Below are 14,403 nucleotides of genomic sequence, written 5' to 3' on the forward strand. Positions count from 1 at the left end.
TTAGTAGTCTATGATAAAGTAAAAATATTGAAAATTACCTTTTAAATGGTTTAAATGCAAACATTTTAAAAAGTACGTACTTAAATTGCGTCAAACCAAGTACCCTTGTAAAGAGAATTAAAAGACCTTTCCAATGAGGTATCACTCGACCCCCCTTCCCATTTAAGATTTTAGGGGTAGTGCCACCCCCGCTTAGGGGGTTGTAGGTGGGAAAGTGATTTTGTGATTATTAAGTGTCCCCCTTGAAAATAAAATCGACGGGTCCGAGCGTTTTTTTTAAAAGTTAACGGACTGCCCATAACTGGCTCTGTTTCGTTTTCGATGCGCCACCCGGTATATTTAACGATGTATTTTTGTTTCATTTAGATCTGGCCATTCGAAATATAAAAAGCCAATCCTGAATTGTGTAGACTGGGAGAAATTTTTTAGCTTTTTCTGTAGAGCTATGCATCAAATCGGCCTCCATATATGAGTGCCCACCCTCTAAAAATTTGTGCTCTATTACCTTAAGATGGGTAACTTGCACTGTATAAAGTAAAAGGGCAGCAATGTGTTTATTACGATTTTGGCCCGGGCAAGTATCAGACCATAAAAAATATCTTATATGCTCAGGCAAGTTTTGTAGGTAACGAAAAAGAGTTGTTCCTATTTCGGAACTTCCTCGTTTTCCATTCAATTCCGTCCAGCGAAAACAATAGGCGTCATTAGGCGGGGCACTCTCATATACAGTGAGGACGCGGAAGTTGGAACAAATTCATTTAAAATTCAGGGAGGTATTTTTGTCTTTTAAATTCGTCCATTTTCCAGAAGTTTGAACATAACATCCGCCTATCATCTTCGGAAAATATTTGGTCGCACTTAAAGCGACACTTCTCACAGCTGACAGTTTTAGGTAGTGTCCGGTGGAAATTTTCTCTTAATCTTGTAAGTTAACCCATGACTTCTACTTTCTTTTGCCACATTTTTTCCCACGACTTTGGATCGCTTTGGATCCATCTGGTTGACCAAAGGATAATTATAAAATATTTTAACACCATTTGAGCTCTATAATATTAATATGAATCTACCTTTCAAATTTTGTGGAGAATAAGTGGAATCTTTCAAAAAATCATCGCTACCTGAATCAATACACTCGCCTTCCAAATGCCCAAATTGTTTATTTTCAGCGTTTACTTCACCAGATATATTGATGCTTTGTAAGGCATCATTTTGTTTAGAAAGGTCACATTATGCAGACTTGTAAGGGCTTGCCTATTTTTCTTTTCACGGTCATCATAGTCTTTGGTATTCGTTAAAACAAAAATTAAATATATTATTTGAACTCTCTCACCGGTAATTAACTTACCTTGGTTCTAAATTATGGAATGTTTTGATTGGGCAAATTTCCTATGAATCATTCACTTTTTCGATAAATCTCTCTTTACCCCTTAGTTCCTTATATACTAATAACACAATTTTTTAGCTCTCGAAGACATTTTAATTCATTTATTCTAAGCAGTCAGTCACTAACTGTCTAGTCATAGTTTATTCGAAAGGACGAATTTTCATTAACTTTCTTAACATTGCACTTAGTGGATTTTACTTGTTTCATATTAAGATGGATGGGACTTAGGTAAAACAGACCCCGTTCTCACAGCCTAACTACTAGACATATGGACTTAGTGGACTTTTCATGAAAAAGATTTTATAAAACCAAATAAGGAAGTGCATTAAGTCCAATGTTGGCAAAAAGTGGACCTAGTGGATTTTCGCCGTAAGTCCACGATATAATTAAGTTTTGACGTAGATGTTTATTGCTTGCCAAGAAAAATCGGAAGTGAGAGGAGGAAAGAAGAATTGACAAAGTTTTTTCAAATTTTCTTGCAGTGTATTCCTTTGTTATCTTGTTCATTATGATCATTTTTCAAAGACTTATTAGGCGTAATTCGCACAGAACGGGCATTTAGCGATGGCGTGGTAGGCGCATGTGCCACTTGCATGTTCGCTTATGGGGCAATACAGATAGAAATGGCGTTGCACAGGCATGATAAGTCACGCCACCGCCACGTCACTTCGACGCCACGAGTGGCCTACAAACAGCGGTCTATATTGCTTCTTTTCGTCTATTTGGTAAAATGCGGGACGATGTTTTATTTAATATCGACTTCTGTAGAGAAGTGCAACAGTATGCAGTTCTATACGACTATAGAAGGTCAGATTACTGCAATAGAAGTGCACAAGGACAAGCATGGGAAAATATCAAATAAATTCAGTGAAAATGGTAAGTATGTACGTCTTTATTAACAAAATATGTTTAAACTCGTGTTTACATTACAAATTATACAGGGTGGGCGAATGAAAATTTTAGAAAGATTTACCATAGTTAGACCAACCTTTAAAAAAAACACCAAGACCTGTTAATTTTTTTAAGGACATTGTATGAATATTTTTAATTCTGTCATTTTTATCCCATAGGAGGGGTGACCTTCACCCCTAAAATTTTAAATGGACTGAGGGATGAACCAATACCTCATTTTAAAGGTCCTTTAATTCTCGTTTTAAAAAGAGATTTGAAAGGCCTTTAAGGTGAGGTATCACTTGGCCCCTCAATCAATTAAAAATTTAGGGGTAAAAGTAACCCCTTCTAGGGGGTAAAAATGGCAAAATTATAAATATTCATAAAATATTTCGCCCTCAAAAAAATTGATAGGCGTTTTTTTCTTAAAGGTCAGGAACTATGACAAATCAGCGTTGTCTCGTTTTTACTGACCCAGTTGTATTAACTATTAAATGTATACACAATATCTATCCTGGTGAGGAATTGCGGCGCGATCTTTTAAATATTTGCTTAGGTAAATTCTCATATTTTTAGCGTTTTGTACTAATTGTACTGGAGTAAAATCGCCGAGAATAACGTTTTCTTATTGGGGCCTTGAGAATGTACCATCGCATTTCTTAATGGCGTTGTGCAACACACATATTGCTTGAATTAGCAAGATCACATTGAATAAGTGTTTGTAAAACCCCAACCTCGTTAGCATACCAAAAGCGCATTTCACTGAATTCCGTGCACTTGAACATCTCATATTAAAAATCTTTCGTTCGTTCTTGGTTAACTCTCTTCGAGAAAAAGGCGTCATTAGATTTGAGGAGAGAAGGAATGCCTCATCGCCTACAAAAAAAATGCGGAACTGATGGTTGAATTTCTCCGAATAGTACAGCTGGTTCAGGTATATCCAGACGCCGTTCCTTCAAGGATTTTCCAAAGCCGCTATTTTTCAAGACTCGTCCATCACTATTTCGTCCGAATTCACCCACATCGATTGTTAGAAATAGACCATCTGCATCTGCCACAGCAAGTAAGACAAGAGAAAAAAAAACCTTTATAGTTGATGAAAGCATATCTCGACCGTGGTGGTGCTTTTATTCGAATTTGTTTGCCATCTACACCGCCAATACAGTTCATGAAAACGCTCCGCTGTTTCTTTCCACTTATCTTTTGTAGATTTTGGCATGTAGACAGGTTGTAAGTTCTTCCATATAACTTGGGTGGTGTGATGCACGATTTCTTGTATCGTAGAATATCCTTTCACGAAATAGAAGGAAAGCGCTTTGACTTTGAAAGTTAAAAGATATTATTCAAAACAGTAATTTATTTTAATAACAAAATATATGTGTTTTTTATTAACGTATATTTAAATGTTTAAGTTTTGCTTTTGTTTTAGTAACCGAGTATAAAGACCGCTGAAAAAACATACAAGCAAGCTACTCAAAATATAAAGCCAAATTAAAAACAAAATCAGGACAGGGAACAAAACGAGTTAAAGAATATTATTTGGCCCCACATCTCTCTTTTTTGGGTCCTTTCTTGAAGTCTCGCAAGAGCAAAGGCAACGTGATCAAGAATCTGCCAACGCATCACGCAGCAGATACCGGGTCCCACAATCTAATGAGTCTGAAGACAACTCCAATGCTGATGTACTCTCACCTGATAACATTCTATTCAGTCGTTTCTCTCGGTCACCTGTACCATCTTTTAGTACGTCTATCGATGATCAACCGTTAGCAAAGAGAGCACCTAAAACACTATTACAGAAAGGAGATGATTTTAGAAAAAAAAAAGTTAGCAGCCTGAACCTCTATTAATGAGGTCAACGAGCAAGCTTACCAGTACTTTGAAAAAAAGCAACAATTGCTGGAGATCCAAAACAGCACGAAACGAATGCCACAATCGATCTTCCTGACCCGGACCCGGCGTTTTTTCAAAGTGTTCTTCCTGGCATGAAGTCCATGAATTCTGTTCAGAAGAGGCGTTTCAAACTTGGAATTTCGAATTTAGCCGAGCAAATACTTATCTCAACCATTCCTGAAGCCTCTACTACCCCAATGGATAGTTCTAAATCTTGGATTGAAGATTCGGTAAATAGAAATCTAAATTCAGTACCGCACAGGAACCCGGACAAGTTTCACTTGAGTGAATTTAAATACTACAATAATTAATATTAGGGGAACATTATCGTTATTTTTTTGTTTTAGATTAAACAGAAATAAATTCACTTAAATGTATTTTCTTCAACTTACCTCAGCGTTATTAAGGTCGATTCAAACATATCAGTCCCGTCACGTCACAGTTACGGCGCCGAACTGAACTATCCGTCATAAAAATATTCTTAATAGAAATATGCCGGCGGCGTTCACATCCACCCGTAGCCGAACAGTTTCCAAACTAGACAGGCTTCGACCCGTCTCACGTCCGACCAATTTTATAATCTCTGGTACGATATTTTTTGGTTTTGCCGGAAACATGTCGGGCGGTACAAGTGAACCAAATAAAATTAACGACAAACAATTAATGGATTGTGTGAAAAAATATAATGTTTTATATGATTTGTCGCATGCAAAATACATGGACACTAATTTTAAAAGTAATATTTGGAAGGAAATCGGAAAAGAAATGAAAACACAAGGTAATGAACTTCTTTTTATTATTTTTTTTCACTATCATATTATTATAACAAGAAAAAAACAGATTGCAATTTTTAAATTTTTTCAAGTTGCCACGGCAAAGACCCCTCTGGAGAATTAAAATAATTTTTAAATGTGTCTCTTACTTAAAAAGCATTTTCTGTTGCATTTCCACCTTGCAAAGGCAAATTTTGCAGTTTAGAGTTTGTTCCTACTTTTGGCTCATTTTTGTCATAGTTATACGTGTATTCACCATATTTTAATAAAATTATGTAGGATGCAAGTCGCCAGTACAAGGTTATCTGCATTTTTTGGTGCTACTTGAATTCGCCTATTATAAATTCGAAATTTTTGAAATAAAATGCCAAACGTATTTTCGACAACTCTTCTGGCACGACACTGACGGTAGTTGTAAACACGTTCTGCTATATTTAAATCCTGACGTGGATAAGATCGCAATAAATATGTTTTCAAAGGGAATGCCTCGTCTCCTACTATTACATATAGTGCTTTAATTTTAATTCCTGTATTCGGTAGGGTTCTGTTTTGTGGTATTTGCAGTGTTCCTAGTTGAAGTCTTTTGTCTAATGAAGAATTTGCGAAAATTCCGCCATCACTATTCTTGCCATATTCTCCGACTTTAACCACCAAAAAATTGTAATGGCGTCTACAAGAGCCAACAAAACAATTGAAAATGATTTCTTGTAATTAAAATAAAGCGATCCTGTGTTTGGAGGTGCTTGAATAGTAATGTGTTTGCCATCCAAGGCTCCCACACAGTTCGGGAAGTTCCAGTTCGTGTTGAAATCTTCAGCAATGGCCCTCCACATGTCTTCAGTAGGTTCTGGTAGTGTCTCAGCTATCAAAACGTTACATATGGCTTTACACGTTTCATGTACAATATTTTGCACTGTACTATGTCCTAAGCAGAAGCTAAAAGAGATCGTCAAGAAAGAGTCCCCAGTTGCCAAATACCTAAAAAAAAACAACTGTAATGCTGTTTTTTTATGTAACATTTTTATTTTAATATCAAACCACTTTTTATATCATCTGTCACTAAAAACACATTAATTTTTTCCAGATCAACTGTATAAGACTAGATGGGGAAATATTAGAGACACATTTAGAAAATATTTGAAAAAAACATTACAAAAAGTGGACAAAGTCGTAAAGAAACAAAGAGATGCAAATACGCTGATCAATTAGGATTTTTGAAAAAACATTTTAATGAAAGAGAAACGATAACTAACATTAAGGATATTGATAACACCCAACAAGAGACTGAAGAAATAGTGCCTGCAGATGAAGAAAGTAATTCTGGTGATGAGAAAGAACAAAATGTTTCTGTAATGGATGAACGAAATGAAATAATAGAAGAAACCAACAGTCAAAGAGAAGATTCCCCTGCTTCAACTCAAAGGACTGAAAAACTACCTATTCAAAAACAAACTACTACATCAGAAAAGAACATCAGTAAAAGAAAAGTTACATATTCTCAGCCTACTGCTTCAGCAAAACTCATGGACTATTTAATAAACAAACGTAAGGAACAAGTTACGGCACCACCAGATGCAGTTGATGCCTTCCTAACTGGCATAACACCAGCCCTAAAATCTCTTTCGCCTCTAAATTTTTATTTTGCCAAATCAGAAATATTTTCGGTTGTACAGAAATATGAACTAAAGTCTCTTCAAGAACCAATTTATAATAATTGTAATCAACAACAATCACATGCTACAACAGCTCCTCCAATGGTATCGCCTGCATCCAGTTACCAATATTCTGATACATCAACAAGCAATACATCGATGCAATCACCTGTTTATACCCAACTGCAATCTCCACCGCCAATACAAACTATGGATGATAATACAGGCTCTTCTCACTTTCAGGACTTGCAGGACTGTTTCCAGATTTCATTAAAATATGTATTTTATATTCAAACTAGTATTAGATAGTGTTATAGTGTTTGAGAATTTTTTTAATTATTTCAGTCAGTTTCAAAAAATACCATTTGTACGTTTAAAATTAAAAAAATATATTATTTTATAAATTTATTTATTTATTTCGTACTTACCTTAAACAAACTGCAAGACGCTGCCTCGGTGAAATAGCTCTTCTCCAGTGTGTATCCTTTTTTTTTTCAATTTTTTTGAAATTTTTGAAAACAATACGTTAAAGCAATTTTTCGACATCCTAAAATATTGATGAAATTTGACATCATCATAAAGCAGTTCTTTATACAGTGTCGCGTATTCTCCTTCAATATCTCTTTTTTTCCATGCATCATGGATCCATTTCCGTTTTTTTGCTTGGCTTGCTTCCGCTTCTTCCTCTTCGTCCAAACATATAGCAATTATTGCTAATTCTTCATCGGTGAAACTTGCCATCTTTGCAACAGATTGGTCACCGACACCGAATACATTCCGTGTGTGTCAAAACGAATCAGTCAAAAAAGTCAAATCGGTTCGGCGCCGGAACTGTGGCGTGACTGATGTGTTTGAATCGACCTTTAACAACCTCTCCTCTGGACTGGCAGGTTCTCGCCAATTTGTAGATTTGTTTTCAATATTAACCTCACTAAAGCTAGTATTTTATAAAAACATTGAACAGACATTCGATAGAAACTTTGAAAACGTTCAGGGTACATATTGAGCTCCCGCATAACATTAAACGAACCCCCAGTTTTTCCTTTATCTAACCACAAGGGATGTATGCAGTATCTCCTTTGTTAGCTAAATTTACTAGGTTCAACATATCTTGTTCATCTTCGTCGTACGAAAGCATTTTAACTTTAGGTTTGTTCCAAGCGACCAGATATGCACCATTCATTGAATCATCCTGAAATCACCTGGATCAGTTTTATACACATGCGGTAAGTTTGTACGGTTTCGTGTTGATACGAGAAATGAACGGGCTTGGAACGCATTTGTAAAGTTACTATAACCTCAGCCTAGCTTTGCCGGTCTGTTTGTTATCTCCCCTGGATTGTTTTGTTGACAGTGGGAAATACCTTGATTTTATCTTAACATTTAATTTAATTAACTTAAAACTCACACACAGTAAAACTTAAAAGTAATGGATTAATATTTTACAAAGTCAAAACAAATGTTTTTATAAATAACCTTTTTTAAACGGAACAGCTGGTCGATCGATAACTCTCAAGCATTTACTGCGCGAGTCAGTCCTACAAGTTACAAACGGTTCCTACTCTCCGAGATGTATCGAAATGTCCGTTCAGAAACCAATCTGGGAGCGTTTAGAAATTGGTTTCTGAACGGTCCCAGATTCGCTTGGATCGCATTCAGGATTCGTGACAGTACTACACAGTCATGTACGTAACAATTAAGTGACAATAATCACATTGAATCCCTTTTTTATGGGAATTGTGCACGCCACGTCCGCTCCATCCCAGCTCCATGCTAGTCCGACGCCACCGCCATATACCCGTTTTGTGTGGATTGCGCCTTATATTGGATATTGTCTAACTGACTTTAAGAACTTTACTGCACTTTAACCATTTTTTTAAATGTAACTGTAGCAGTAATAATTTTTTATAGTAATTAACGTTTTATTACGATTAAAATAAACGCATTAACTCATCACTTCTAGTGACTACAATATATAAAATTCGTTGATGTTCGCCGTGCAATCAATCTAAATTATCTAGTAATTTATCTATTTATCTAGTTATCTAGTAAATTATCTATCATCAATCTAGCATACCAATGTTTGCATTTATTTTTCAGAACTAAAACTAGTCTGAAATTGAATAGTACAAAATACGACCGTCCTCAAATTTTGCTCTATAAAATTTTTTTGTAGAACCTTCAAGTTCGCTTGAAAATTTAATACTTCGAATTTCCCAAAAGTGGGTTTCTAACCACACGCAAAAAAGCTCAAAAGAGATAGGGATTTTATTACAATTCACAATATCACAATCCGCAAAGATATGTGTAGTGCACTATTTGTCGCTTATCGATTTAATACTTTTTAAATACAGACTTGAAAACGTTTGGGAAATGAATGCAATATATCTCGTGAACAATGTATCCTACAAAAATCAGTTCTGTCTCAATTTAGTAGATAAAGAAGAACTTGTTCTCCCTGAAAAGTGAAAAAAACTTAGTTTTGTGACTTTGGCCCGCTTTAACTTTATTTCCGTAGGTTTTATAGCTTTGTTACACGTTTGGCCAGAAAATTGAATAAAAAAACTTGTTGACGTTTCTCAGAAACGGCAGGAGGCGGGGTGGGGGTACACATCTGTGCAATTATGCTTTGCTAATTGACTTTCGACTCCTGAAGTATGAGACCAGGGACCAATTTTTTCATTTTCAAATGCTATATTGACTGAACTACAATGTATGCAAATAGACGTATGCCCATTACCTTTCCGGGGCAAAAAGAAGTTATTAGTATGCCAAATTTTGTGCTATTCCATTCTGTATTTTTTAAGTTATAACGGAATAATCAAACAGATTTTTATATTTATAGATTAGATAAATAATCCTGAATCCACAGTGATAAGTGAATCCAGTCCCATTAGAACACACTTAAAGCATTTTTGCTTTCATTGCTGCACCTCCTTCAAGAGTAAATAGTTGTTCTTACTTAACTGGCATTTATGAAAATTGTTCGTCTGTCATTACCTAAGATACATTCGATCATATCTAAATTCCGGTTTTCTATTCTCTTTTTTTATAATGACTAACTCCACACTGTCTTGCTTGAAGCTTACGCTTACCAAAGTGGCTTTGTTAGCGGGCTTATCCTAATAGCACCAAGGTCATTTTTAGAAAAGTTGTATGATAAATATCGGTGTAAAGAATATTAGTTTGCATGTATTGGTACTGTCCTCTATGGTACGTTTTTAATGTGCAAAGATCTTTACTCGAAACGGAGATAACTTGTTTTCATTATCACAAGATACAGGGTCCGGCAAAATGATCTCCCACATTTTGATTTTTAATAAAAACGCCAATGTAAATGTTATTTATATTTTATTTTTATTGACTAAAAACATATGGTATTCCATTTTGTTTTTATTAAGTTTTGAAAATTAGAGAGTCCAAGTGGCGACCATTTCTTTCGACACACATTCGAAGCTGATTTCTGAAAGTTTCCATTACTCGAGCAGTAATTTGAGGCGATATTCCTGTAATTTCTTGGCGTATTGCTGCTTTCAATTCGTCAATGGTTCGGGGATGATGTTGAAAAACCTTCTCTTTCAGGTAGCCCCAAAGGAAAAAGTCGCACGAGGCAAGATCGGGTGAACGCGCAGGCCACCCAGCATCTCCACGTAACGAGATTACGCGTCCTGGAAATATTTCCCTTAACAGGTCCATTCTCCTTCTTGCCGTATGAGCTGTATGCCATCCTGTTGAAACCACACATCCGGATGTTCAAGTTCCCTAAGTTTTGGTTCCAAAAAATTACGTAGCATGTCGACATATCGATCAGCAGTTACGGTAACCGTTACCCCTCCTTCTTCAAAAAAATACGGACCCCAAACACCAAAAGAACCAACAGCACACCAAACGGTAACACGTTGGCTGTGAAGTGCCCTTTCATGGAGATGCCGCGGATTTTCTGGTGCCCAGTAGCGAAAATTCTGCTTGTTCACACAGCCAGACAAATGGAAATGAGCCTCGTCACTCGTTATTAAAAGCGCTTTTTGTGGGACGTTTTGAAAAATATCATTGGAACATTCTCGGCGATTTTCCCAGTCCCGTTCACTAAGTTCTTGCACGATCATCATTTTGTATGGGTGGAACTTCAGATCGGTATGCCAAATTCTTCTCACAGAACGATCTGACAAATGCAAAGCAGAGGCATGTTTAACAGCTGAACGTCTAGGAGATCGTTCAACTGCTTCTCTTACAGCTGGAATGTTTTCAGGTGTCCGAACACTTCTGGGTCTACCAGTTGATTTTCTTTTTAAGGCTGAACCTGTAGCTCTAAAATTTGAAACCCACAACAGTATTTTTTTGCTATCTGGCACTGGATCATGTCTACCAAGCGCGAAGTGAGTACGAAAATTTCTTTGTGTCGTAATCACAGATTCGTTACTTTTGAAAAATGTTTCGCTAACGAAGGCACGATGCTCGCCCGTCCAGTTCATGGCGACAACAGAAATGGCACGGCGCGCGCAGCCAACCGACTACGCTAAGCTGGCTCCCTCTTTAGTGATTCGGGCTCAGTGGCGGCGCAAAATGTGGGAGATCATTTTGCCGGACCCTGTATATAAACTGAAGACTGCCATATCATTTTATGCACCAAAGGTGTTTAATCTATTGCCATTTTCTATAATAATGTTATCCAATAAGCAATTTAAGTTTCTTAAAAATATTTAATAAGAAAATACCTTTGTTCTATGCATGAATTTTCTACCATTTCAGTTGCGTTTTTTCAGACAAACTCAATGTCAAAAACTACTGGTGTCAATTTTCCTAAACTTACGGTATATAATGTTTATTTATAATCTTGTTTTTTTGTAGAAACTACTTTAGTAAGATATGGCATGAAATATGAGATGTAATTAGTGGAAGTGTCTTTATATTCACGAACGCAAACATCTTGAATGTTTATATTATATTAGATCGATAATATAGGATTAGATTTCTTCATAGAATATAGAAAGTGTAACTTTTTATGCATATTCTTCAAGTTACCTGTTAAACCACTCAATCATTAACTTTTTCTTTTAATTAGCACTGTTTTGCATTCTTGTTTTGAAGGGAAAATATTTATCGAGAGTATTAATAAATAGAAAAAATTTCGTCATCTGGATTTCCCCAACTGTTACTGTCAGTCACAACTTTCCAATTAAACAGAATATCATATTCGCTCCCGGATTATTGCGACTTTAGATCAAAGGAAATAGATTATCGTTGAGGGCAACTGTACATAACATATTTTAAAAAAATATTTAACTTATTAATAATTGTATTTTATATTTGGCAGAAACGGTGCTTAAACTATGTATGTCGTTCCCACAGACAACCCCCGAATTTACGTGACGTCTTCCGTATGTTTTCTGCAATGAGTAGAGGTACCACCATTAGAGATTTATGTTCCAGATATAATATGGCAAATTTAAGAATCAATGAAAGGAAACTTGTAAGTCTAGCTGTTAATAAACTTAGCTTAGTCAATCTGGCATCAAAAAAAGTCGGTTTAAAAAATCCCTTAAGCTTTTGTTGTATGTCAGTCGTTAGTAGTCTATGAGGAAAGCTTGAAAACAAAAATATACATGTTTTTAATTTTTTTTTATATTTCAAAATACATAAAAAATAAATAAATCATATATATAAATGTGAAAGTACGGTGTTCAAGCATCACGTTTAAACTCACAGTACTAAATAACGCAAACATGTGAATAGTTCTATTATCTATATCCTGAGATCATTAAACTCAATACTAAAAAATGAGAAAGAAGCATAAATAAAAGTGTATAGAAAGAAAACAATTAAAACACTAACGAGATTTAGTCATAAATAAAAGGTTTATGTACAAGACCATTCATATAATTATTGTAAATATGCGCATACCTGCGCTTTACTAAGTTAAGATAAAATATGGGTAATTTAAGAAGTTGTAAAAATAAATAGTAAAAACTTTGAACGAATTATTAGGGGTATTAGAAGGGGGTTCTATATGAAGAGCTTTGAAAATATTTAAGAAAACAGTGGTTTGCTCAGCTTCTAGAAAATATTTTGCAAATAAGAGTCGCTATTATTTAGATGCATCGTTTATATTCATAAAAACGTGTTTTAGAATTACACTTTCATCAGTTCTAGTAATGAAAATCAACATTGACAATTAAGTATGTTTATGGCAGGTATATTTCTTTATGTAAAACCTCTGTAGAACTGCTGACAATCCTCGTATTTGGTAATTTAAAAGTTTTTTCATAAATTTGGAGTTTAAAATTAACTTTTTTATTCTGTTTTTTATTTTTCGAACGTTTTTTTGTAAAAAACTTGTCTCCATTGATTATACAGGCATTTGTATCCAATTAAAACGGCACTATTGGTATCTTTGTTAATATTTAAGATGCAGGGTCGATTAAATTAGTAAACTAATAGGATTTTTTCTATTGATTAAAAATGGTGAAAACATAAAAAAAATTGATCTCGCGTTTTTGAAAAAATATGAAAAATGTACTTTTGTTAAATATAATCCCCTGCATATTTTTACTTAAATCAAAAGGTAATATATTTTTAAATAAAAAAGTTTATTTACACTAATAGCCTAAATTTAAAAATAACAAAGTTATAGCGGCATTAATAATTTTACCTAGTAGTAATAATTTTACCTAATAAAGTTAGGTAAGTTGGCTTTGTAATATAAAAATAACATCATGTAAACATACTTATTTTACGTATGATATATGAGCAAAATTATCGCCTTCAATACGTTTCTGAGCATACTTACGCACACGGTCTTGTAGCTCTTCAGATTGATCCAATTATTTGTCTAATACGTCTTTAAAGATAAACTTTAAAAAACGAAATACGAAAACAGTTTCGTATTTTTTTCCCCAAAAATAACTCCAAAAATAAAAGTCGAGCGTGGTTAGGTCTGGTGTCCTAGGTGGCCAACGAATCGGGCCACGTGTCGCAATCCATTTATCGTTAAACAGTCTATCTCACATCATTTAGCTTGGGGAGGTGCTCCCTCCTGTTGGAAATAGACTTGTCGTTTACTCTAAGTTAACATTATCAAAATAATCTTCCAGCGCTCCAGATATTATGAGGTCAACATATCTTTAATACAGGTCCTATTATTTGGCGTCCTATTAAGCTGCACAAAACTAGAGTTTCTGGGATCAGGAAGGAAAAGGATTTTTTGGGACCAATAGTGTACATTTGTACGGTTAAAATACCTTTGTTTGCAAAGTTTAAAACTTTATCATTTGGTTCATATGCATTACGTAACCAGTTGTAAAAAGTAAGTCTACTTTCGTTATTACTAGGCATCAATGTTTGTACTGGTCTATACTTACTGTATGCTAAAATTTGTGTTTCTTTAAGACCCGCCATATAGTTACTAAGCTCACACTATAAGCTCTTGCTAGTAGTAATAGTAGTAAGGGTGGGGGAGCTAGAGCTCGACAAGTAGGCCTGAACAGTCTCTTTTCGCCAACCCCAGAATCACCCACACCTACGCCTCCACTCCCAATGCTCGGTCTTCACTGAGTCGGCCCGTCCTTTTAATAAGGGCTTGCACGTTGTCCTATTCCACATCTTTAAGATCTTCCGGTTGTAGTCAGCTCCGAAAGTTTTTCTTCTCAGGCGACTCCACTTATCACAGATACCTAGTATGTGGTATGAAGTTTCCTCCACTGTACCGCAATTCGGACAGAGTAGGCTTTCTCTTATACCAAGAAGGTGTAGATAAGATGCCTGTTTCGACTGTTCTGCCCAGTCAGGATTCCCACCAAGTCTTTGATACTCT

At 35.4% G+C, this 14,403-nt stretch overlaps 1 protein-coding gene and 1 long non-coding RNA gene across 2 annotated transcripts in view; both read left to right on the forward strand.

Annotated features, from left to right (window-relative positions):
* Window positions 1-14,403, forward strand: part of LOC126737012 (GATOR complex protein NPRL2) — a 64,739-nt gene that overhangs the window by 47,395 nt on the left and 2,941 nt on the right. The window contains exon 6 of the mRNA XM_050441682.1: window positions 11,908-12,063. Coding sequence (XP_050297639.1) covers window positions 11,908-12,063 — 156 coding nt within the window. The remainder of the gene's footprint in view (window positions 1-11,907; window positions 12,064-14,403) is intronic.
* LOC126737014 (uncharacterized) lies at window positions 66-8,585 on the forward strand. The gene is made up of 3 exons (XR_007660851.1): window positions 66-2,260; window positions 3,705-4,946; window positions 6,026-8,585. It is a non-coding gene; the product is annotated as an uncharacterized LOC126737014 (long non-coding RNA).

This window comes from Anthonomus grandis, chromosome 6, assembly GCF_022605725.1.
Source record: "Anthonomus grandis grandis chromosome 6, icAntGran1.3, whole genome shotgun sequence".
Classification (NCBI taxonomy): Eukaryota; Metazoa; Arthropoda; class Insecta; order Coleoptera; family Curculionidae; genus Anthonomus; species Anthonomus grandis.